The sequence below is a fragment of the Adiantum capillus-veneris genome, chromosome 5, assembly GCF_014529385.1.
Source record: "Adiantum capillus-veneris isolate H3 chromosome 5, ASM1452938v2, whole genome shotgun sequence".
NCBI classification, from domain to species: Eukaryota; Viridiplantae; Streptophyta; class Polypodiopsida; order Polypodiales; family Pteridaceae; genus Adiantum; species Adiantum capillus-veneris.
In genome coordinates, this window is record NC_140935.1 from 145,631,430 (window position 1) to 145,657,026 (window position 25,597).

The 25,597-nt window shown below is 42.6% G+C and overlaps 1 protein-coding gene across 1 annotated transcript in view; it reads right to left on the bottom strand.

The window, feature by feature from the left end:
• Nucleotides 1-10,617: 10,617 nt before the first annotated feature.
• LOC147458240 (S-adenosylmethionine carrier 1, chloroplastic/mitochondrial-like) overlaps nt 10,618-25,597 on the bottom strand; it is a 64,859-nt gene continuing 49,879 nt past the window's right edge. Inside the window, exons 5-12 of the mRNA XM_086512927.1 lie at nt 12,710-12,800; nt 12,223-12,276; nt 12,054-12,149; nt 11,841-11,930; nt 11,694-11,745; nt 11,552-11,613; nt 11,398-11,478; nt 10,618-11,311 (exon numbers count right to left, since the gene is read on the bottom strand). Coding sequence (XP_086369053.1) covers nt 11,201-11,311; nt 11,398-11,478; nt 11,552-11,613; nt 11,694-11,745; nt 11,841-11,930; nt 12,054-12,149; nt 12,223-12,276; nt 12,710-12,800 — 637 coding nt within the window. The 3' untranslated portion in view covers nt 10,618-11,200. The remainder of the gene's footprint in view (nt 11,312-11,397; nt 11,479-11,551; nt 11,614-11,693; nt 11,746-11,840; nt 11,931-12,053; nt 12,150-12,222; nt 12,277-12,709; nt 12,801-25,597) is intronic.

The window sequence follows — 25,597 nt, forward strand, 5'->3', positions numbered from 1 at the left end:
GGGGCCCATATGTGTACAGGTAGGACAGCGTGTACATAGTACACCGATTTTCATTATCACCAGTATCAGTGTGTTTTTTTATAATAATGAGGAGTTGGTAGCACGTAAAACTTCTCGAGCAAGCCATCCGCGGGCCAACGACAGGAGGTAAGCAGGTGCGTCAGATGGCATCTAGTGGCGTCAAGAGGTCGAATGGGGTCAATACTTGCACATGGTAAGCGAGGACACAACGAGGGTGTTTTCTTGTGATGATTATGCAAAAAGTTCATCATAAGAACTATATTTGGGGGCCACTTCACGTGATTGCGAGATGAATTATTGGAAAAAGTTGAGTGCCAGGTGTGCGGATGGATGTAGAAGGGTGACAAAAATGAACTGCGTGGCCATTTTTTGGCCTGTTGTTTGGGGTCGGTTTGAGGTCAATCGAAAGGCCAAAGGTGCCCAAGGGATAAAGTGAAGTGTGGACATTGAAAAATCTGAGAGAAAGCCAGAAAAAACATGAAGAGAGGAGGAAGAACGGTCGCAACTGAGTTTTGGTTGTTTTTGGAGCCTGTTTTGGCCATAAACTGCTCATCCGGGGTCGGATTTGAGCACTTTGATATTGTAGACTGAGGTTTTTGGCCCGTTCCGGACACAATGGCACTCTCCATTTTGCTAAATTACTCACTTTTTCCTACTGTTTTGGTTGTGTAAGTTTCTCATGTGAGCGAAGTCTCTGCTCCAATTTGTGATTGTATCTGTCGTATTTCATCCATATTGTGTGAGCTATTTGCCCCATTGGTGTTGGCCCAAGATCAATTCTATCTAATCATCAGAAATATTCCTCTTTTGAGCTAAGTTTTTTGAGTGTGTGTGTGTGTGTGTGTGTGTGTGTGTGTGTGTGTGTGTGTGTGTGTGTGTGTGTGTGTGTGTGTGTGTGTGTGTGTGTGTGTGTGTGTGTGTGTGCCTCTTTGTTGCGTGGGCAAATGAATAAGTCTCTCTCCTCTCACTCCATTGGTGTGTTCCTGTTTCGGCCAGGTGGGTTGGGTAAGCCGAGTGGTGCCCCATAGTGTGTGTGTGTGTGTGTGTGTGTGTGTGTGTGTGTGTGTGTGTGTGTGTGTGTGTGTGTGTGTGTGTGTGTGTGTGTGTGTGTGTCATCCCAAGAGTGTGTGTCGGGTGATTATAGAGACGTTGTGTGTGTTTCCATCCTGCTCAAATGCGCGGGATACGTTCGTACTTCCACAGCATTGTGAACAAGTGTTCACACACAATCCACTACAGACGAAAAAAGATGAGAATGATATGTCTAAACCGTGCGGGCTCTATGTCGTTCAAGTTGCTCCAAGCAGCAAGCAAGTGTGTGAAGGATTGAACGTTGAGGTTGAAGAGGTGATTCATGAACAAAGTGCAGGATCGACGAAAACTTTAAGTTTAGATTTTGAGGTGAAGGTTAGCAGTGGGCAATTGTCTGAACCTAGAGATGAGGTGTCAAATATTGACGTTGATTCGGAGAGCGATGAAGAAGTAGAGTTCGATGACGAAGATGCAGAAGTACAGATTGAGATAGACATCTTTGGTGAATCAGATCTCATAGAAGATGAGAGATTAACTAATGATTTTTGCTAGGAACTCTTTTGTAAAACTCTTTTTATTAGTCTACAATACACTTTACATTGATTCATTTGTCTTGCAGCTTCGTTTATTTGTGTTTGTTTTTATTAAGCATTCCTTCTGTAAACTAACGTATTTTGTGGGTGTTATTTGTGTATGATTAGCTGTGGCCAATGACGATGAACCATACTCTCCTAGTTTTAGTTTTCCTGTCACTCCGGCCGACATGTCACCCGAGCAGATGGGCTTGTTTTTGTCTCAATTCACACCAGAGCAGATCGCGATGACACACAACCTGTGGGCAGCAGGTTCCTCTAGACCTACTACGGCCGATCCTAGGCACGGGACTAGTGTGGTCCCTACACCGACCGGCCCCACACCTCAGTTGAGTGTGCCCCCTATGCCTAGGACTCATGTGCCCCCTACACCGACGAGTGGTTCATCCTCGAGACAAGGTAGGCGCCATTCTGGAGGTGGTGGTTGTTGTGGTGGCAGTTCTACCGATCCATCCACACCACCGAGAGAGCATCCACCACTCTCTTCAGTAGATAGTTCACCGATTGGCACACCACGTACACCTTGGGGATCACACGAGCATGATCCTAGCAAGGTGTACAAGAGCAGGGATGGGGTTGTTGTGGCGGAAAGGGTTGAAAATTCCATGCGATACAGCATTCAGCAGCTCTGTACAGTTCAGTTTGGTTACTCTGTGATGGAGGTTTGGGATAATCTCGATGATGAAAGAAAGAGTTACAGTGTCGAGGCCATTCACAGAGAGTACAGGCCGGCAGAGGGGTACAAGAAAGTCTCGAATGGCTGGTTTTTGGACGTGGCAAAGGCCACAATGTCACACCGTTGGTCAGAGGCGAGAGACAAGTATAATGTCGGCAGTCCAAAGCCGGCATGGTTGGACGCAGAGGAGTGGGTGGGGATTTCACGAGACACAAGAGAATCTTGAGAGATTTTAGCAGCAGAGAGATGCAGCCATGGCACATTTGGAGTTTGCTGGAGCATCACATCTTGGGAGTGGAGGCTGGACAAGGAGAATTTGAAACACCATGCCACATCTCATATGAGAGAATGAATGGGTTGGGTCCATTTGAGAGCTAATTATACATACATTTTATAGTGCTCTTTCTAGTGAAATGGAGACGAGAATTTTGGACCCAAGATCATGAGGAGGAAGGAAATGTCATTCACTATTCTACTTGAGAAAGAGCCTTGAGTAACACAAGGAAAGCAAGCTATAGTAGCTTATTGAAAATCATGCCAATTGACACGCCGTGTGGATCCCATTGAATGAATAAAGTTTAGAGTGTTATTGTAATGATAGTGATACTGGGAATGATTTAACGATGTGTAATGATTCACTTTAATGTTTTAATTGTGTGTCACATAGGCTTGCTTGCTATTCTAATTATATAGTGTTGCACATGAAAATTGATGTGTTTTGGTTGTTCATGTGGGTTGTGGTTGGTCACACTTTACCATCAACTTGATCTTATTGGTTATGCTCCCATCTATGAGATGGGCGCTCTTCTCTAGTTTTCTTTTAAAAGGTGGCACCCTAGCTTGGCACTCATTTGGCCATGCAAGCTAACCACACCATCCGAGAAAACTTATGCAGAACCATATTATCCCAACACCAACAAAAACATATTGGCCTCTCCAAAATAAACAATGCTCTTGGAGCAAGCTTTTTGGTAGTTTTACTTTGGAAACCAATTAGTTAAGATAGTGCTATGCTTTATCGAATGAACGAGAGAGAGAGAGAGAGAGAGAGAGAGAGAGAGAGAGAGAGAGAGAGAGAGAGAGAGAGAGAGAGAGAGAGAGAGAGAGAGAGCGTGTAGACGATGAAAAAAACATTGTATGAAAACCTAGGAGAATTTAAAGATGTATCTAAAACGTGTTGAGCTCAAGGAATTTTAAGGGAATTTTCATTTCAAGAAATGGTTCCAAACAACTTAAGGAGATATCCAACAAGTCCTAAAATTAGATAGAGAGAGAGAGAGAGAGAGAGAGAGAGAGAGAGAGAGAGAGAGAGAGAGAGAGAGGAGAGAAATATGGACATTATACAAATGATTCCAAGAGGCCTCATTGATCTAGATCCAACACTTCTTAAACTCAAGGCTTGTTACTTAAGCAAGGAGAGAGAGAGAGAGAGAGAGAGAGAGAGAGAGAGAGAGAGAGAGAGAGAGAGATGAACAATGTGTCTATATGTCGTAGCTTAGTGGTAGAGTTTTGCAGGTACAAAAATAATACCAAACCATACCCCTCCCAATTGAATTTGAAAACCTTTACAATATACATGGATACTAGACAGTGCCCCTTGTACGAGGTGATAGGCTTTGTCTTTGAGCTATAAGAAAAATACTAGACATGATTCCTCTAATGAAACTCTAAGAAAGCAATCGTAAAGAATCCATAAAATTGAGCATGCTATGCTCTTTCCTTTGCTGAAAGCGACTTGCTCGGTGTTTGGTAGAACTCTACTAGAAACTACAGAAGTTTGGTAGGAGTCTATATCTCTATATTAGAGTTTTAATTAGTATGTACCATTTGTTGATTGACTATTTCTAAATGATTATTTCCATTCATTGTAGCATTAATATTCCAAGGTATTATACTAAACGCTAAAATGGTCTACTTGAAGTAGTGTACTATTAATTGAGATGTACCATTCATTGAAGTGCTATGTAAGTACTACAATGAGCTAAGGATACTACACTAAGAGGTCTAAACATTAGAATGGTACTACCCTAAACACTAGAATAGTGCACTTGCAATACTATACTAAATGAGATCTACAACAGAAAGTCTACCCTGCCCTATAGTATTGCTATTCAAGAGAACTATATAGCATACTAAAGTAGGGTACCATAAATACTATGTTGAAACATTACATAAGGATACTATGAGTATACAAAAAGTCTACCATGTCCCACAGTATTATTATTCGAGAGAACTATATAGCATGCTAAAATAGGACACCATAAATACTATGCTAAAACAGGTCCATCATGCACTATAGCAATAGTATTGGGTATAGCAGTAATATTATCTAGTATTGGGTTGCACACTGATTTACACCACTAAGAGTACTAAATGTGGTATATATGGTACTGGTAGTAACTATACTTCAAGAATCCAAGTTCCTATTGTGCTAAATAAGGTAAGTATTGTACTGCTAGTATTTATACTTAAAAATCTTAGGTGCATTGTACAGCTTGAGTGACTGATTTTTAATTACTATGGGATCGATGAAAAAAATGGAATGCAAGGTGTCATTAGTGAATTTATCTGACGTTGGTACAAGTGGGGTTTGTAGATGGCCTTGGAAACCCATTGGAAAAATCCAACTCCTTGGGATTTCTTTCACCTCACACATGGGATCATGACAAGAACTGTTCTCTCTAGATTCAAATGCAGTGCAAAACAATATGGTATGAGTGAAGACAAGGTGCAACCACAAGATCTAGCACGGAAACGTCACATCCCAAGCCACATTATGCACATCTATAAAAGCAAGTACAGAAATTGAAAAGAAGACATTGCAAAGCGTTTAATAATAGAAAAGGCAAAAAAATAAACCTTTACCTCCTAACTTCTAGTGTGATGGTTTGTACCATGACTAGGTGCTCAACAGGTGCAGGTCAAAGAAAATGGACTCTTGTTCAAGCTCTTTCCACTGTGAAGGTAGATAGTTTGCTATGATATGACATGTACAATTCCTTTTCAAAATCCAATGAAAGGAACATTTAGAGGCATCTCCTAGATACTTGTTCAGTTGCCACAACGTCACAACAAACTACTTTGAGGTCCTCAGCATTTTCGAGTTTCTGCTCTTGCAGATGATTGAAAACACCCATCCTCATCTAGCTAGATTTCACTTAAATATTTTTCAATCTTCAAGATTTTCTTTTCAATGTGTCTCTTGGAGCCCATATGCTTATATAGAGAGAGCTTTGCCTCCTTCCCATCATCCATTTTCTTGGCTAGCAAATCAGAGGTTATGGAGAGACTCTCCTCATGCTGGGTCCTCCATTTCTAAATGATGGCGACCTCCTCTTCAAGAAGTTTTTGAGATTGCATAGCACATCAAAGGTTTTGGTTTAACCTCCATTTTTTTAAGTCAATGGATGGTGACATAGCATGATGAAAGCTCTCTTGCTCTTGTTCTTAGAAAAGTCACTCCAATCCACCTTCTTTCCAGGCTTGAAAGCAGCAAATGCACAAGCCAAGGCTGCTCCCACCTCATTATTGATAACTACATTAAACCGATAAATCCCCGTGTAGAGTCTCTTTTCACTCCTCTTAGCCCATTAATGTGATACCCTCACCGACTCGCCTTGTCAGCACACCCCCATGTTTTTGCCAGCCATTGACAAAGCTTTGGACAATACTCACGCTTAATATCCAAAAAATAAGAGAACTTCTATTTGACATCTAAATCTGGTGAAGAAAGACATAGCTCCCTTCAACTAAGTGAACTTAAACTTTTACTTCCCCTTTAAGCTCATCCTATTTTTTATGTCCTTTCGAGACATTATATTGCAAGAGAATTAAGTACACACATACACAAACGCACACATTAGCAATGATGCATACAAACATAGTATGTACACACTTATATGCACACAATGCAACAAATAGACTTTCAAAAACGCATGTTTGTAGCTCTCCAAGTAGAGAGTTAGTAGAGTGTTTGATTGCATGTGGAGAATGCCAGACTGTCCAAGTAGAGATTTGGGGTTGCTTAGGAGATTTCCCTATGTGTAATAGCGTAGCAGGTAAAAGGGAAAGTTTTTAATGGCTTAGTGGAGAGAGAGAGAGAGAGAGAGAGAGAGAGCAATTATGCCGCATTGGTTGCGTGGATACCCATATTAGAAATGAGTAGTTGACATGCTCGAATCTTTTTCATTATGAAATGAATAGGCATACAAGGTAGTGCTTAGTAATAGCAACGGCCAATAGTATATACACCCTAATGTACCTACACCTAGATCATAACTCCAATAAATGCCTAATTTGAGGACTTCTCCCTCTGTCTCTATGAAATCTCCTTGCTTTTCCTCTCAAGAAATTGGAGTTATAAGCCTCACTGGGGAAGATAAGAGAGTTAGACATCTTCAAATAGGAAGTAGCTTCATGTTTTCTTCACCTATCAAACAAGGATTTATCATACTTTAAATAACCTTAACCCCAAAGAGGCTACTATAAGAAGCTAACAAAGTATCTGATTCATCAGCTTGACTACTTCAAGCATCATGTTTCTAAAGCGTATAAATGCAATCTAAGCTAACAGCAATGGCTAGGCTTAGCCCCCCCCCCCCCCCAAATCAGGAGCAACATAAGGAGAGATGGTATTCTATAGGTTTTTCAAGGAAGATGCCTTCTAGATGGTTGAGGATATACAAAATAACCTAATCAAAGGACATGATACTTGACTCATAGCGTCCTATTGCCCAAGAATTTATAACCACGCTTTATATATGGCTAACATGTGTTCCAAATAGAATTCGAGTAGTATTCGCCCATAGCTTTAGAGAATGCCATTACACCCTTGGTTCGGCCATATAATCTAGTGGTCGAAGAGCATTTTGTTGTACGGATGATAAATGGGGCTTTGAAAATTTTCCCTTTGTCTAGGAATTGTGCACCTCTTAATACTTTAAGATGGCATTATTCTAGGGATCCAATAGGAAAACTAGCAAGCAATAACTAGGTCTTCATTTGGATTGGAGCTAAGAAGCCTTTGTTGAGTAAGGTCCATAGCTTGTGTTCAGCTCCCATAGATTCTATTTCAATTTGTTTGATGGGTAAGAATGGGAACACCTTTGAAAACTTGAGGACAAGCTCTAACAGTGTGCCTTCAATGATAGCTCAAAGATGTGTCTGGAATTCTTTAGTAGCTTCCAAAATTGCGATACCGTGAGGGAAGATATTTACACTAGTAGGCGAACTAAGAGTGCAAGGGTAGTAACAAAGAAGCGATGAGACCACACAACTTTTTAAGAAAGTTAGAAAGATCTGATCTTGTGGAAGAGAAGAAAGCCAGTTCCTCCTTGTGTGACTTGGCAAGAGCAAGGAGTTTAGAAATGTAATCTGTCAAAACTTTGTTACTTTAAAACTTAAGAGGTGACCTATGATAGTCTTCGTAGTTATATCTTATCCTTGAAAATGGATAGGGTGGGGTCCCCATCACCTTACGATTTTTGGGGTCTCGATGACTAGCTCAATTCTTTTAGGTAAGCACGCATGTGTTGCAATAGTACTGGGATGGGTGAGCTCCTAGGAAGTTCGCTCCCCTAGAGTTTTCGCATGGTATTATGCTCTTAAATGTAACTCCCTTTTTTGGTTTTAGAGATTAATTCCGTCGGCCCCCCCCACCGGGCCGGCAGTCCCCTGCCCCCAATCATACCTAGCTAGGTATGCCATGCCTCCCTCACAAAAGCTCATGATATTGCCTTGAGTCATAATGCGGGAATTATGGTGAGAATCTGTCCAAAACTTCTTGTGGTAGATCTCAAACAAATATGCCTTTAATGGGCTTAAAAACACAGCTAGGCTTATAGTTATTAACAATAGAGGATACAGCCACCTCTGTTGGGAAAAAAGATTGCAAGGGTTGGGCAAGAAAGAAGAGGTAAAAACGCATTAACAATGTACCTTCAAAAGGTGCAGACTTGCAAACTTCTCTTAAATTATGTCCACCAAATGTGACGCCAATGAAGAGGCATGCACCAGTAGAGGCGAGATTTCAACATTCCGGTGCAAAAGAGTACCGTATTCTTTGATAGAATCCCTCAATATTTAGGGATGACGCAAGAATACGACAAATTTAAACAATTTACAGCAATGAACTCTTTGAAGACTAGCTATCAAAGCCTATCATAGGATCTCCACCTGATCCTTATCCTTCTTGCGCTCATACCAGGAAGTACTGCAGCATGTAGAAAATATAGGAGACAAAAGAGCAAAGAGAAACTTTTAAGTAGTAGGAACAATCCAGAGAGAGAGAGAGAGAGAAATGAAATGAAATGAAATGTTATATTAACGTCTTCAAAAGGCCATAGTGACCTATGAGACCAAAAAGTTACAAGGTGGTGGATCTGATACAAAGTCAGAATAACGAAAATAACCTAACAACAGTACAAAACAAAGATATATACTATGGGATCCTAGGTTGGTCGATGTGAGCTAAGCATAAGGCTAAGCAAAAATGGGCGGTTTATCACAAAAAATCTAGCATCGGTCATTGGCGAATCTCATCAATTTCCTCCATGGTTAGTAGTCTGGCCGGCCGTCGTGCATGCCTGGCCAACGTGCTCCGAATCTTTTGACGTAGCCTCCGTCGGTGCTGTGTAGTCCTCCGCAATCGTGGGCGCCTGGATTTCCCCAATTCAATCGCTCGATCGATCAATGTGCCGCTGGTGTGAGACGAGGGGGAGCTCTGCTGTGGGAGTGGCTCTTGCGGCTGTCCTATTTCTACTCTGAAGAAGTCTGTGATCCGTCTTTGAGACTGGCTAGCCCTGCTATTCATCAGGCTCTCTCTGTGTCTGCGCAGCTCGAGCAAGAACAAACATAGGCATCTCTGATCTTCGTATCCCATTACTCTTGCGAGTGGTCCAAAACCTCTTTGAACAAGCAATGGAAGCGGCCTCGTATCTCGTAGTAGACAGGGCAACGGCATGTATGATGCAGCTCTGTCTCCCGTTCCATGTCACACAAGGGGCATGTCCTGGCCTCTGTTGGTACTCCGTTGTATCTCCCAGTTTCAATCCGCAACTGGTGAGACGATGTGCGTAGTTGGCCAATAGCACATCGTATCCCATGAGACAATTGGATATCCATGTATCTTGGTCTCGTCACAAAACCATCTTCCGTAAGTTGGAGAAGGTGGTCTCTATATAAAGCCATCTTCGTGCCCAATTCTTGTGCTGGTTGTATTCATGTCCTCCTAGTGTCTAGCTGGGTCAGGTCTTGGCAGATGAGCTTGGTGATCTCCGACTGTGTAAGAATGAGAGATGGTGCATCCAATGAGTACTGGAATGGTGGCAACCTGTCTATGCTAAACCCATGCACCAGAAACCATGATGTCATCTCCCCATACCAGCATGTTGTATCTCCTTGTATGGCTAATTGTCGAGAGGACTCAAGTGCTATGCGAGCGTATCCGTCTCTGGGAAGTTTCCATGTGCGGTTTATGAAGGAGACTGATCTAGTGAGCGCCTCCACCACTAGTGGGGGGGCCGCTAGCTTTGCGCGGATAATGGCCCGTGGTACTGATGCATTGGCTCTACTGAGCCACGAGATCATAGAGACGAGAGGTTTCTCCATGTTCCCCCATCCGTTTGTGCGACCAGACCTCCCGTGGTGATCCAAAGAGGGCCCCCATATCTCGGCCCCATAAAGCAATGCTAAAGCCACCAAGGTGTCAAAGAGCCAGAGCTTCGTCCGGGGCTCCTGAAACTAAACCTGCGAACACATCCTCTCCAATCTACCCAGTGCTGCGTGGGCTCTAGTCAGTCTGGTCTCTGCTGCTCTTCTGAGAGAGAGAGAGAGAGAGAGAGAGAGAGAGAGAGAGAGAGAGAGAGAGAGAGAGAGAATTTTAACGTCGTAGGAAACTATTCCAAAAGATGCTTAATAAGAGAGAGAGAGAGAGAGAGAGAGAGAGAGAGAGAGAGAGAGAGAGAGAGAGAATTTTAACGTCGTAGGAAACTATTCCAAAAGATGCTTAATACGAGAGGAAAGACTTTACCTTGTGTTATGACGAAGTGAATGCCCGGAGAATAAAAATGGTATGTTTGGACATAATAGTATATCCTCTCTTTTGGGTCCTAAAATGATCAGAAATTATACTGCTGATTGTAAAATGACTGACAAATACTGTTCTTTTTGTTATGGCATTACCTGTGTAGGCACTCTATAAATGAAAACGGCGGTCCCTTTAAATCTAAACAAAGATCAATTACCACTGCACTCTTCAAAAATCCTAAGGAAATAAATGTAGGATTTGAAGGCAAATTACTAGTGAAGGTGGAAGCACACCACACTTTCTGGCAATAGTGGATCTTTTCATAACATTCACCACCTTTTCTCCTTCGAAACTGTTATTACCAATTTATGAGGAGAACCTGCATGGCCGAATTCTCCTATATGATACATCAACCCTGTCAATACCTATCACTTTGTCGACGAATATGCCTAAACATACCCAAATGTGCCTTCAAAGAGCACTCCATATCAAGGAGCAATTCTGCCCTTCACAGCACTTTTAGGAGAGATAACGTTGGCTTGAAACAGGCAAGCCAGCATAAACAATGTCCCTTATGAATAAGCCCTAAAAATTATTTTTGAAACCAAGCCCCTACAAATCAAAATCAGCTCTGAGACTTACCTCGTGTCGGTTGCTGACAGCTAGAAGGGCTCCGTCAATGTGAAGTAGCCCACTTTTCAACCAACTCTTAATGAGTAGTCAAGCTCTTCAAAATCATTAATCAATCCTGCCAATGCTAGCTGTGTAAAAGATAAGAAGAGCACTTGCAGGACAATAGGGGCTGCAAACTGATCAGCAAGGGCAACCCAGGATGGCCCAAGGACACCGCTTTCACTCAAATTTCTCTTGCCTCTGTGAGCTCAAAAACTGCTTGGTCCTTTCCAATGCACCAAAGAATATAGAGCCTCCAATACCAATCCACATTACTCTCGGGCCAATACCCTGCATAATTACTCTGCTGAGTGTTTGTTGAGAAATACGACGCACTCTTAAGTTCAAACAGTAAAAAGGGCATTTAAGACTCAGACCTTCAGAAATGCAGAGGCACCTTCCTCTTGCATTATCTTCACAACACAATCAGTCACACCTTTATAGTGTCCTTTCGCACCCTGCGCAAAAGATTTAAGACGAGGGTACTCATACTCGACATGATCATTTGTCAGACAACAAAAAACCACTTGCCTGTGTCATTAGCCGTGTCTTAATCACATCCAATGGTGTCGTCACAGCACCAGTTACTGCACCTGTTTTGTTACATGCATGGCATACATTAAACTGAGAATCACAAAGATTAAAAAAACCCTTGTCTGTGAAAAATTCCTACCAGCAAGCGCTCCAATTAGAGCATTCTCATGATCATACAGCTCTCTCTTGGCCTACAACAAGCCAGGTGCAACTATGAATACCTTGAGGACAAGTGTCGCAATATTTGTTAGGAGGATCCTCATGTTTAGACAAACAAAAAGCATACCGATTTCCTGTAACCAATTTTCATCTGTTCATACAAGCAAAATTGTATCGCATCAAAAGGCAAGTCCCGCAGCAGAAAGGCACCACCTCCCTGCAGTCAAACCGCATCTAAGCACAAAATCCAATAACCCCAAAAAAAACAAAAAAAGAAGCAAATTGTGCTTTCTCTGCATGATAGACAAGCACAAAGAATATTGTGGGTTAGCAAACAGACAGCATAAAGACCACCAAGGCCCTCCTTTGAAGCTATAGAACGAACAGCACCATAAGCGGAAGCAAATTGTCCTGTCTGCATTCTCTGTTTCACAACCTGTCAATTCACCAGAACATTTTCTGTTAGCATCAAACTGGAGGAGCATCTCTGACAGTGGAAAAGCTCGCACCTCAGTTGGCACACGAACAAGAGAAGCTGCAGCCCCTCCAATAGCTCCTGCTGTCTGAAAATTTGTAAATTTTTAAATCTTTAAAGCACAGCCAACATCAAAAATGGTACACTTTCGTCACTATGATTTTCCTAGCCATACAAGTTTTTGTACCGGATACAAATGCTTAAACATACAGTGGAACGGCAGAACAAGTATCATTGCTATTCTGATTTCTTTTCCCTCAAAAAAGATACCTTAACTACCATATATAACACCTATGTTCAGAGAATTGTGCTTTAGCATAATTCTCAACTGCATTTCCAATCACTGCTACATTTTCAGCATAATTCCCTGGTTTCTGCCAACAAATCTGTTTCGTGCAAAAAGCAAAATGAAGATCTGTAGTACTAGTAGCTACAAGCTGCAAGATATGTGATGACTTGCCTGTGAAAAGTCTTTTGCAAAGGTTCAGCAAACTAGACACGTAATTGTGAGACAAACTAACCAGGTGAGCAACCGAGCTCAGATGTTCTGGAAAGAGCTCTTGTAGTTTCTGCTTCACAGGCTCATACACTCCAATGAATATGGCTGATGCACTGCTTGCAAATTTTAAGAAATTCGACTTTTCAGTGTTACAACCAGTTTCTGGGAAACTCTTGTCATGCAACCATTGCACTTCAATTTTACAAAACATCCACACTAAATTATCCCCCTTGGACAAGCAAAATGCATAATAGAGACCTGTATATACACAAAATCTGTTCGCCCCTAGCAAGCAACATGCATCAACAACTGGTTTAAGTAAACACATGGGACAAGTAGACACAAAAGCTTTGTTGATCAGTACCACAATACAAGGTATTTCTTGAAAAGCTGTAGCTTTATTGTAAAGCCCCCAGAAAAATATAGATTACAGCTAGACCTTTAAAGACTCCACATAAATGCAACCTTAGCATCTGTTTTTAGCTTGGTTCCGATTACAACAACTGCACGTGATGCCCGAGACATATTGTCTGGGTGGTACAACCTAGCAAATCAGCTTCTTGTGAATAAGCCAGCAGAGGAAAAGTTTCACTAAGAACATCCAGGATTTGCAAGATCAAAGGATATTGCTTAAGGATTCCATGAACTATATAATGGTCTTGCTTAGTTTAAATTACAACAAAGGCATTTGATGCCTGGGACTTAGGCCCAATGCTGTAAATACACTTCTTGTTATTAAGCTGGTAGAGGAAAGGATCTGAAGGCTTCACTAATAGTATTCAGGATTTGCAAGATTCAAAGAATATCTTGAGACGGTGCATGGACTATATAATGGTATCCTAACATAACAAAATTCGTAAGTTGCCTGCTTTCCTTGGAGGCAATGGCAGTTTATGTCACAAACTGTTGACGTGTCAAAGCCCTAAAGAATGGAGCCAACTTGCAGATACTGGCCGAGGGGCCTAAACCCTAAGAAGAACAAGTAACAGAAGAAGAAGTCCTACCAACTTATGGGGACCCCGTCCGATGGGGCCCCAAGTGACATAAAGGATTAAAATAAAGCAAGACCCACACACACATAGAAAAAGCTAGCGGAGCAGCTGATGACGTGGTAGCTGTACAGAAATTCCGGAAATTGCGCTAACATAATGACGTGGCAGACTATACGGATTTCCGCGTTTTGCGCTGACTACTGTACGGAATTCGTGATTTACGCTGGCAGCTTTTTGCCTTTGCTTTTGGACCAGATGCTTTTGAGTTGGAAGGCTTTTTACTGTAAACTGCTTTTGGGGCCTAGGGCCTTTAAATATGAGCTTTTAGGGCTCATTCTTTGGCATGCTTGCTGGAGAAGGTGCAGAGTCTGGAGTACCGGCTTGTAGTGGGTTGATGCAATATAAAGAAATACCAAAAGGGACGCCAAGGTCTAGGGCCAATACTCTCTGGGGTGGAATTCCGCCACTCCGATTCGTCTCTCTCTCTCTCTCAATTCAATTGTTATTGAAGTACTAAAAGTCTGTTCAGTCTGTTCTTTTTTATCGGCACGTGGTGCCCGTCTTGTGACAGTTTAGAAGCAGCACAAGCACCCAACATGGCAAAAAGCAAGGAATTGCAGCAAGAAAATTCAAAAACAGCCCTAGCTGGGATTGCAAATGGAAAACACCAAGAAGGATAGGTACGATAAATACGGTACGAAAAAAACAATAAAAACATTGTATAGTACGGGCAATCACTACCAGTACAAAAAATATGCTAAGTATTGTCTACTTATGCATGGTTCCATACATGTCAGCCAATATTTATAGTACAGTATGGGAAGATTGATAAATACGAGTTTGGGATGCAACCTTGGAAAACATGCACACGCATCCAAATTGTGGAAGACCGCTTGATTGTGGAACATTGTAACAAACTTGGACACTCCAAGTCGAGATTCTACCGCGACACCACAAGAATTCACTTCAAAACAGTTCATAGCTCACAATTGATTCGACACGGCCAGGCGGAGTTCCGTGCCTAGAGATATTGGCCCCAAAGACTGGCGCCCCTTTCGGTATTTCTTTCTGTACTAGTCTGCAACTCAAAGTACAAGGAAGTGGGAGGCTCTCACTCTCAGACTCTGCGTCCAGATGCTCTGAAAAGTGGGAGGCCTGCCCACTTATTTATTCATTACAAGGGATGCCAAAAGTAGAGCCCCAAAAGCTGTTCCAAAAGCAATCAACAAATAAAGCCTTTGTTTTTTTTCTCAAGCCTTGGAATAAAGCAAAATAAATAAAAGCTCTCTCTCTCTCTCCTTGCGTAGAAACTGCCGTAAAAAGCGCCACAAAAAGCGTTGTGATTTCCGGAACTATCCATAGGGGTCTGCCATGTCAGCAAGACAGCGTAAAATCCGAATCCGTACAGGGCAGCCACGTCATCATTTCTCCTTGCAGCCGGGACTATTCCATGCCAAAGGAAAGGTGTATATGTGTGTACTGAGCGGCCACGTCACCAGTTTGTGACATACCCCCCTCTTAAAGCATTGTAATCGCCCTCGATTGCGCCTGCAAAACAGACAGAGGCCATAAACTGTCTTGGCAGAGACTGACTGTTGATACCAACGCACTAGGAACACACATCTAGCACATGTACCAATCGATAATCACATCACACGACATCACAGGACATCACATGAAAAATCACATTCAAAATTCATTCGGATCTCAAATGTCACAAACGGGAGCGCATAGCAAATATAAGATATACTCGGATAAATAAAATTTATCACTTAATATTGAAGCCAGAGGATATAGAGAAAAATAGATAGAGAGAGAGAGAGATATAGTGAGAAGATCGACACAGTACTGGGGACCAGAAGATGGGCTGCCCCCCCCCCCCCCGTAATAGTATCTTTATTACTGAGGAGAAGTCTATACAAGCACTTGAACCGAACGTATTACCACGTTCGTTCTAGAATAAGACTTGATGGTTCCTGGAAGCCTTAGCTTCCGATTCCTAGGGCAAAACCCTATTCCAAGGAACTTCCGTTCCTTATTCCAAATCCTTGAGAACCAAGGTTCTCGCCTCTGGATCTCACCTTCCAAACTCAGAGCATGACATCCCTGCAACTCTTTTCTAACTCTGTTTCCAGAGTCCTCTTCCTGCAGATTAACTCCGCTTTCCTGGACACGAAGTCCTTCCCTTGGGAATTTCAACTTCTGGATCACATCTCGAGAGTCTACCTCTCTTCGATCCGTGGATCTGCTTCCCAAACTTGGGTACGAAACCCTTGGGCTGATCTGGCTCTAGTTCCTCAGAGCGCTTTTCTCGTGCAGAGGCTCATGCCTTCCTCTGCTCCTACTCCCTCACGAAGAGGAAGTACACCTGCAATCAAATACTCAGAGATCATAACATGAAAATCGTTACCTTCAAAGTCTCGATGCTCGAAACGCTACTCGGTTCTCGAAAAACAATTCCCCGGAAGAGATCTCTACATAGAAAATCCTCTCTTCCAATCTTACACACAGAAGAGGTGTGTTCTCGGGTTCCTTCTCGTAAATCAGCCCCGTCTACGACGTTTATGGACTGAAAACAGAGAAAAACAGCAACTTCTCGCGATGGAAACACGCTCCGTAGGCACTTCTTCGCGAGGGAACTCGCGCATTGAGTCTTGGCGACATCTGGTACACTTGGGGCAGCCATGGGCATCACCGGCAACGTCCTCTTTACAACTGAAATCTGCAGCAGCATCTCCTCCTTGCAAAGATTGGTCTTCCTCTCTGAGTAAGGGAATGTGATGCTTTTATAGCTCCTAGCCGCGGGCACGAATAGCTGCTCGCGTAGAGATCGCGGCCGTTTTTTTTTTTTTTTTTTCGTTTTTTTTTTTCGCAGCTCTGCCAGAAAAAGAGAGAGAAAACGCTGGCTGATCTGTTGCCTTATTTATCAGACGGCTGCCCACTTATTAACTGGGCGGTCAGTCACCTTTAAAAATGGTCCGAATCTGTCCAAAAACTCAATTAAACCTTATAAGTAAAAAACAATGCTTTCACAGCACTTCCCAGGCGTCCCTGGATGCAATCACATGCACAGTTGCAATGCAGACATAGACTTCCTCGCGAGAAAGCATCTGCTTTCCCGAAAGGCAATCCCGCTTTCTCAAAAAGCATCTGTTTTTCCTCAAAGTTTCCTCTGAACCCATCTTCATTCAAGTGCTTGCTTTTTCCTTGTGCACAATTCTAACACAGTTCGGAATTTCCTTCCGACTATGGATATTCCCTTTCCGATGCACCCGTCACCCACCTTGTGACGCATCAGCAATACCCATCACCTAGTCCTTTCCTACCGAACTTACGGTACAATCTCCTTCGCGATGCTCTATGTCACCCATCCTATGACGCATCAGAGATGTCCGTTCCCGGATGGTCGAATACTTCTTCCCGATGCTCCCCGTCACCCATCCGATGTGACGCATCAGAAGTACCCGTTCCTGGTGGCCTTACAGATATTCCCGTTCTCAGTGTTCCCGTCATTACTTTAAATGACACACTATGAATACTCTGTACTCGGATGTCTCCAGTGAGAAAAGCCCTCTCACTTAAAATTCCAATAATTCATTTAGAATTATTTGTCTTTGGTGTTCCAAGCGAGAAAACCCTCTCACTTATAAATCCAATAATTCATTTAGAATTATTTTTCTGTAAGGTAAAGCCAATTTAGCAACATCCCTCTCACTTATAAACAGTTGTCCTCAACTGTAAAGGTCCAACTAAACTGCCGGGGAGAAACCGGAAAGATTCCAAATCTTGCTCAATGGTGAGTTGAGCTAGTCCTTTCTCAAAAGAGATATACCTTCATAAGTTCAAAATAGTCCGAACTCACGAATTATAAGAGGGAATAAAGCACTCATAAAACTATAAAAGCAAGGGACACACGAAAAGAAAAGAAAAACAAAAACAAACAAACAAACAAACAAACAAACTAAATCACTTTGTTTGCTACGAAACAAAACTAGATAAAACAAAACATTATTAACTTAAAAATGTTTTTAGAAAAGGCATGTGTAAAATAAGTTGACGCAACTTACTTGGCTTAAAATAAGTACTCAACTTTAAGCAAAAAAAAAAAAAGGATAAGACATCTTAAAAACTTAATCCTAGAAATCAAACTTCACACAACAACTTATAATGGAACACATTCTTAAGTCCACATGTAAGCTAAATATGAAATCGAAAAATGAATACTACTACAAACCTACGAAGAGCAAAGAACCAAACTTGACAATATGTGATCTCAACTTCACTGCTTGTCCAAACAGGAAGAATAAGATTATCACCTTTATCATGCATAGCTTGGACAACAGCTATGACATCCCTACTCACGTCGTCAGTGCCCAAGAGTAGGTGCAGGTTTATATAGAGGCCATTCATGCTAGAACTTTAAAATTTAATTAAACAAAAATTCAATGATTCAATACTTACCTTACCGATTCATGTCTTTCCTCTAGAACCTCGAGGATATCCTTCACCTTTCATTAAAGTTACGAGCCATGTAAGAACTCGTCATTCGCGTCTTTTCAACAAATTGGAAGTTTCCTCATCCGAGAATCTATTAACTCAATTTCACCTTCTCAATTCCCAGAAGAATAAACCTCCTAGAAATCATTCTAGGTCTATGTCCTTGCACAAAACCTTGCGCTATTAGTCCTGAGGATATTAAACCTCTTGTGTCCTCCCGCATAGGGCATGTCGAGAGCATTAAGCTCATGTGAATCTTCCTATGGCAGAACAAGTGTGTCATCTTACCAAAGTAAGTTCTTATTCCGGGCCTTTGCTTTGGGTAAGCCAATTGTTCTGATCCAAAGTTTCCTTATCTAAGACTCTGTTAATTTGATTCTGTCTTCTCAAATTCGAGAAGAATAATCTTCCTAGAAATCAATCTAGGTATTTGTCCTTGCGCATAATCCTACGCTGTTAGTCCAGAGGGTATTAAACCTCTTGTGTCCTCCCACATAGGGAATGCCCAAGTCATAGAGCATTAAGTTCGATGTCTTTCTTCCACAATTTGCGATCACCTTAAAGAAGGTTCTTGTTCCAAGCCGTCGCTCAACGTAGGCGGACGGTTCCAGTCTGAAGATTCCTTGTGCATGACAGCACTTCCTTCCAATCGTTTCCTCCTGCGAGTTATTACCACCGGTAGTGATTTCCCGATGCCCATTAGCGTCTCTTCCTTACAAAATCATAAAAAATGATTCACCTTGCGAGCATCAATGACGATTTGCAAAACCTCAGGCAGATAGGATTCTAGCCATAGCATTTTCTGAACGTACGTTCAAACCCGGTTCACAATAGAGAGAACCCTCTTTGATTCTCAGGGATATTCTCCCATTTGTAATTCTTACCATTTTGAAACGGTTGGCGAATTATATTCTTATGAACAAAATAGTTCAAATTTATTCCAGCAGCGTGTAAATGCTACTTGACCTGCTCATGGAGAAACATATACCGCAACCAAAAGTTGCTACTGTAATGGTAAAAGCACATAGCGTACTCAATGATCACCGACCATCGGAAAACCTTTTCTCCGTAGAGAAACTCAAATTCCTTCTACCAAACACATCTCAAATAGAGATTCTCATGTCGGAATATTCTTGAGCGCCTTTTCAAACACATCTCAAATAGAGATTCTCATGTCGGAATATTCTTGCGCGCAAAAAGGCGCTCAAGAGAGTATAACAAACTCTCGTCCAGTTCCTTGGCATAGGTCTGCATCTTCGTGTGTTATCCATGTACTCAAAAGTGTACATAATTCTTAAGTTGTGTTAAAGTTTCGGTGAACCTGGGAATTACCTTCCCTTCGTAAGATCCTTAGAGCGAAGACACTCAACTTGATGATCACTTGGCTCGATCTTAGAGCAAAACCCGCTCATCAAATAATCTAGGATTTTAATCCTAGGATTCCTCAAGCACAGGCCGTAGTCGTCGCTTGTTCCTTTCCTCCTAAAGAGAGTGTTCATTCACTTGTGCAAAAAGCACTACCATATCTTCCCTTACCGTGTAGGGGGTGTGGGCTTAAAGAGTACTCAAGCTTCATGAAAGCTTTTCTTTGCTTGAAAGCTCAGAATGGTTCCTTCATAATTTCCTACCCGCAGTAGCAGGTTACCGGATACCAGATCAATAGTTGACCTTCCGGCTAGTTAAGCAAACCAATTCATCTCAGAAAACAATCTTTGAGTTTGATCCTGCTCTCATAAACACTCGAGAGTGGTAGTCCCGGTTAGACATAACCATATCTTGTGCAAAAGAGCAAACAAGCACAATGCACTTTATGATTCCCTCAAAGATGTAACTTTGATTGAAAACCTGCCCTCTCACTTAAAGTTCGAGGGTCTTCTATTCAAGAACTCAGAAGTTAGATTGAATTCCCTTACTCCAAACTTTCTGTGTTCAATGATTCCCGTCCCACTACGGGGATTGGATTCTATGTACACTAAGGTGTACACTTTCAGCTTTTATTGGTGACTCTACCATCTGCTGCAAAGTATTTTGCACATGCGTCTACAAGATTCGGGGCAAAAGTCCTTTGTTGAATTTCTTCATCTTTCCTTCCTCAAAGAGGATCGAGAGTAGAGCTACCTTGGCAAGAGTGAATCACTACTTGCTTTGACTCACTCGTGTTCCTATTGGGCAAACCCATCCCAATCTTCTTGGATGCCTTCCTCAAAGTGTAGAGGAAAAAAAATTGTCGAAAAATTCAGCCTTGAATTGAATCCAAGTCTTGTTGTAAGTTCCTTGTAGAGCTTTGGTATACCACCAAGTACTTGCAATCCCCTTGAAGTGTTTAATCACATGCCTCATCTTCGACGCTTCTCAAAAATTGCCATTTGCAAAGGCAACTTCAAACTATCGAATGAAAGCGGTAGCTTTCGAGGCATCTTCCGTTACGTCAAAAGTATCAAACTTGACCGGAGTGTTCTGAGGTCTAAAGACCTTCTTCATATCCTTCCCGAAATGACGGGATTTCATGGCTATAGTTCTGGATTGACGTTCATGGATATTTTGTGGATTTTGAAGGATCTTGAGCATTCCACTCCTTGGATTCTCTAGGTTCTTGACCATCATGCTCGTCGCCTTCTCAGAGAATCCCAAGTCTTGTGTCGACTTCTTGCATAGAGAGAGAAAAAAAATTTCCAACTCTGCGAGCTTTTCCTTACAGGACTTAGGATTCCGCCTGCTTACTTCTCTCTTGGCTTGTCATGGCTTCTTCCCGTATCTTCCCAGTGTCGTCCTCCTTTACAGAGAAAGAGAGGAGACCATGCTCTAATACCACTGTCACAAACGGGAGCGCATAGCAATATAAAATATACTCGGATAAATAAAATTTATCACTTATATTGAAGCCAGAGGATATAGAGAGAAATAGATAGAGAGAGAGATAAAGTGAGAAGATCGACACAGTACTGGGGACCAGAAGATGGGTTGGTCCCCCCCCGTAATAGTATCTTTATTACTCAGGAGAAGTCTATACAAGCACTTGAACCGAACGTATTACCACGTTCGTTCTAGAATAAGACTTGATGGTTCCTGGAAGCCTTAGCTTCCGATTCCTAGGGCAAAACCCTATTCCAAGGAACTTCCGTTCCTTATTCCAAATCCTTGAGAACCAAGGTTCTCGCCTCTGGATCTCACCTTCCAAACTCAGAGCATGACATCCCTGCAACTCTTTTCTAACTCTGTTTCCAGAGTCCTCTTCCTGCAAATTAACTCCGCTTTCCTGGACACGAAGTCCTTCCCTTGGGAATTTCAACTTCTGGATCACATCTCGAGAGTCTACCTCTCTTCGATCCGTGGATCTGCTTCCCAAACTTGGGTACGAAACCCTTGGGCTGATCTGGCTCTAGTTCCTCAGAGCGCTTTTCTCGTGCAGAGGCTCATGCCTTCCTCTGCTCCTACTCCCTCACAAAGAGGAAGTACACCTGCAATCAAATACTCAGAGATCATAACATGAAAATCGTTACCTTCAAAGTCTCGATGCTCGAAACGCAACTCGGTTCTCGAAAAACAATTCCCCGGAAGCGATCTCTACATAGAAAATCCTCTCTTCCAATCTTACACACAGAAGAGGTGTGTTCTCGGGTTCCTTCTCGTAAATCAGCCCCGTCTACGACGTTTATGGACTGAAAACAGAGAAAAACAGAAACTTCTCGCGATGGAAACACGCTCCGTAGGCACTTCTTCGCGAGGGAACTCGCGCATTGAGTCTTGGCGACATCTGGTACACTTGGGGCAGCCATGGGCATCACCGGCAACGTCCTCTTTACAACTGAAATCTGCAGCAGCATCTCCTCCTTGCAAAGATTGGTCTTCCTCTCTGAGTAAGGGAATGTGATGCTTTTATAGCTCCTAGCCGCGGGCACGAATAGCTGCTCGCGTAGAGATCGCGGCCTTCTTTTTTTTTTTTTTTTTTCTTTTTTTTTTTTCGCAACTCTGCCAGAAAAAGAGAGAGAAAACGCTGGCTGATCTGTTGCCTTATTTATCAGACGGCTGCCCACTTATTAACTGGGCGGTCAGTCACCTTTAAAAATGGTCCGAATCTGTCCAAAAACTCAATTAAACCTTATAAGTAAAAAACAATGCTTTCACAGCACTTCCCAGGCGTCCCTGGATGCAATCACATGCACAGTTGCAATGCAGACATAGACTTCCTCGCGAGAAAGCATCTGCTTTCCCGAAAGGCAATCCTGCTTTCTCAAAAAGCATCTGTTTTTCCTCAAAGTTTCCTCTGAACCCATCTTCATTCAAGTGCTTGCTTTTTCCTTGTGCACAATTCTAACACAGTTCGGAATTTCCTCCCGACTATGGATATTCCCTTTCCGATGCACCCGTCACCCACCTTGTGACGCATCAGGAATACCCATCACCTAGTCCTTTCCTACCAAACTTACGGTACAATCTCCTTCGCGATGCTCTATGTCACCCATCCTATGACGCATCAGAGATGTCCGTTCCCGGATGGTCGAATACTTCTTCCCGATGCTCCCCGTCACCCATCCGATGTGACGCATCAGAAGTACCCGTTCCTGGTGGCCTTACAGATATTCCCGTTCTCAGTGTTCCCGTCATTACTTTAAATGACACACTATGAATACTCTGTACTCGGATGTCTCCAGTGAGAAAAGCCCTCTCACTTAAAATTCCAATAATTCATTTAGAATTATTTGTCTTTGGTGTTCCAAGCGAGAAAACCCTCTCACTTATAAATCCAATAATTCATTTAGAATTATTTTTCTGTAAGGTAAAGCCAATTTAGTAACATCAAACCATGATTTATCGGCAACGAAATTAGCAGTCGCATCTAGATCTACTCAAGACCTCATAGATGCCCGATTGACTAATCCCTATTGCAACCATGTCTATTGAGATCATTCATACCAAAATGTTGCAGTCATTTCATCTATCAGTTCCTGTACTTAAACAAGTCAAGAACAAATCAGTATCATATTATCGAGAATTCCAATTCATAAAGTCATTACAACAGAATACTGTCAGCTCACAGTATCCCTGAAACTAAAAGAGACATCAATAACTTTAGTATCAAAAATCGAGGCAATCCGTTGAGAAAGGAGTGGAGCGACTCCCCTCTTGTGCATACCCGCTGCACCAGATTCCGCCCAAGCTTAGTTCGGGGTTCCATTTAGAATAAACTATGCTAAACCAAATGCTTCGAGGTAAAGATTCACAATCCGAGGAGTATCTGCCAGGTCCTCCTCCATTCACTTCGCATCCAATGCGGGGTAGGTCTTGAATTGAACCAAGAACCGTCTTATCGCTTTACCTTTTATCTTTCTTTCTTGCTGTGCCAATCTCTGTTATGGAACGAGTATCTGCTCGTTTTCCTCCAATGCGGGTTGCTCATCTGGCTCCCCATCATCGGGCACATCGCCTTCAAAAGGCTTCAAGAGACTCACATGACAAACATTGTGAATTCTCCAAGTATCGAGCAGCTTCAATCCCAAGGAGACATCAGTTATCTTTTCGAAAAATCTGGAAAGGTCCATAGTATCTCATGCTAAGCTTTCGAAAAAGCCGCTCCTTTCCCTTTATTTTTTCCAGGCGTGCCTTCCCAAAATGTAAGAGCACCCAATCGTTCTCCTTGAATTTCAAATCGCGACGATGTCGATCTGCTGCCTGTTTCTGAGATTTCTCCAAAGCCTTCCGGACCAGTCCAAGTCCCTCGTGAACTGGTCGGCTTCAAAGAAAAATCTTATCTTTCGTGCTAAGGAAGGGTTGGTCCTTCGTAGCAAATTCAATAATCTCAAATGGCACCTTCCCCATCAAAGAGTTAATCGTGTTTCTGTAGGCATATTCCACCAAAGGTAAAAACCCTTTTCCCATGAAGTCTTCAACAAATCCATGTACCATTGAATTAGCAATCTCCAACTGCCCGTCAGTCTGCAAGTGGAACGATGACGAGAACTGCAACCATGTGCCAATGTTCTCCCACATAGCATTCCAAAACAAACTCGTGAATCTGGGGTCTCTGTCGGAGACAATCGTCTCGGGCATGCCATGTAATCTGAATATCTGGGCAATAAAGAATCATGCCCATGTTGTGTTTTCGGGAGTTCAAAAATGAAATCCATTGCAATACTTTCCCAGGGGCGGGGTGGGTATGGATAAAGGCTGTAACAATCCCTCTGCTTTATGCCTGTCAAAACTTGACCTTCTGGCATACCAAGCAACTGCGTACAAAATCGTCCATGTCCTTCTTGAGTCTCAGCCAAACAAAAGTGATGAACCGCCGGTAGTAAGAACATACGTCCAAGAAGCTTCGAACTTCATGGACATTCTTCAAATCGGGCCAATCACGGATAGTCTCTATCTTGGCCGGGTCCATCTGCACTCCTGCTGTTGAGACAATGTGTCCCAAAAAGTGGATCTCTGGGCTCGGCTCACACGGTAAGGTGGCCGGTTCAGTGGTGTGGTTCAAAGTATCAAATCAATGGTATGATCCTCAAGACGAGCTGGTGGCAACTTGCCTGACAGGCCCTCTGAAAAGCAATCGGCATGAGTGTAGAGAACATCTTCTTTTTCGAGGTCAAAATATATTCAACCTTCAATCATCATTCAATCTTTTCGAGAAAGTAAAGAAAACTTCATTAAGTACAATGTCCGTGCCCTAAATTTGTCAAAGTCGCTTTCTCGGCCCGGTAGTCAACCACGGGATTGTTCTTGTGGTACCAAGGGATTTCAAGTAGGATGTCACAACCTCCCAAGGAAATTACGTAGAAATCCTCGTGCCCTAAACACCCTTGACATTGCAAACGAAGTTTGCCAATGATCGGTGTAATGGCAACATCCCGTCCGAAGCCACTAGAACTACCTCCGCCTGTGGCCTCAGCTTGTCGGGCGTATTCCAAATCAAGCCGCCAAAAGGAGTTGGCCTTGGCTCCTTCATCAAAGAAAAAGAGGGCTTCCTGATCTTTCACTTTGCCCTAAAAGCGGCAAAGTTTTGTACTTTCATTCATTTGATTTGGTTCGGGCCCCACGCAATGTGGTACCAGTTCTGCTTTCATCTACCTTTTCTGCCACGTTCCTCAGCTGCTTTCGAACTTTCTGACCTTTCTTCATCCTATTCATTCGGTGCCTTTTTAGGGCACTTCGCGGAAATGTGCCCAGTTTCCCCGCATCCAAAGCACTTCCCCTCTTTGATATAGCTGACCCTCTCCTGAAGAGTGAGCTAGGGCATGCATCCTTTTCTTTCTGATATAGGTTACTCTTCTTCTTTCTACTTTCATTGTTAGAAGTCTGTTCGGCTCTCTGCGTCATGATCTCATCTGTGGGGTAAGTCAAATTGCCTGAATGAATGGCAAAACCCCGTTTCGCAAGACTCATCAATTCTTGAATGGAATCTGACTTTTGCTCTAAGTAGTGATCTC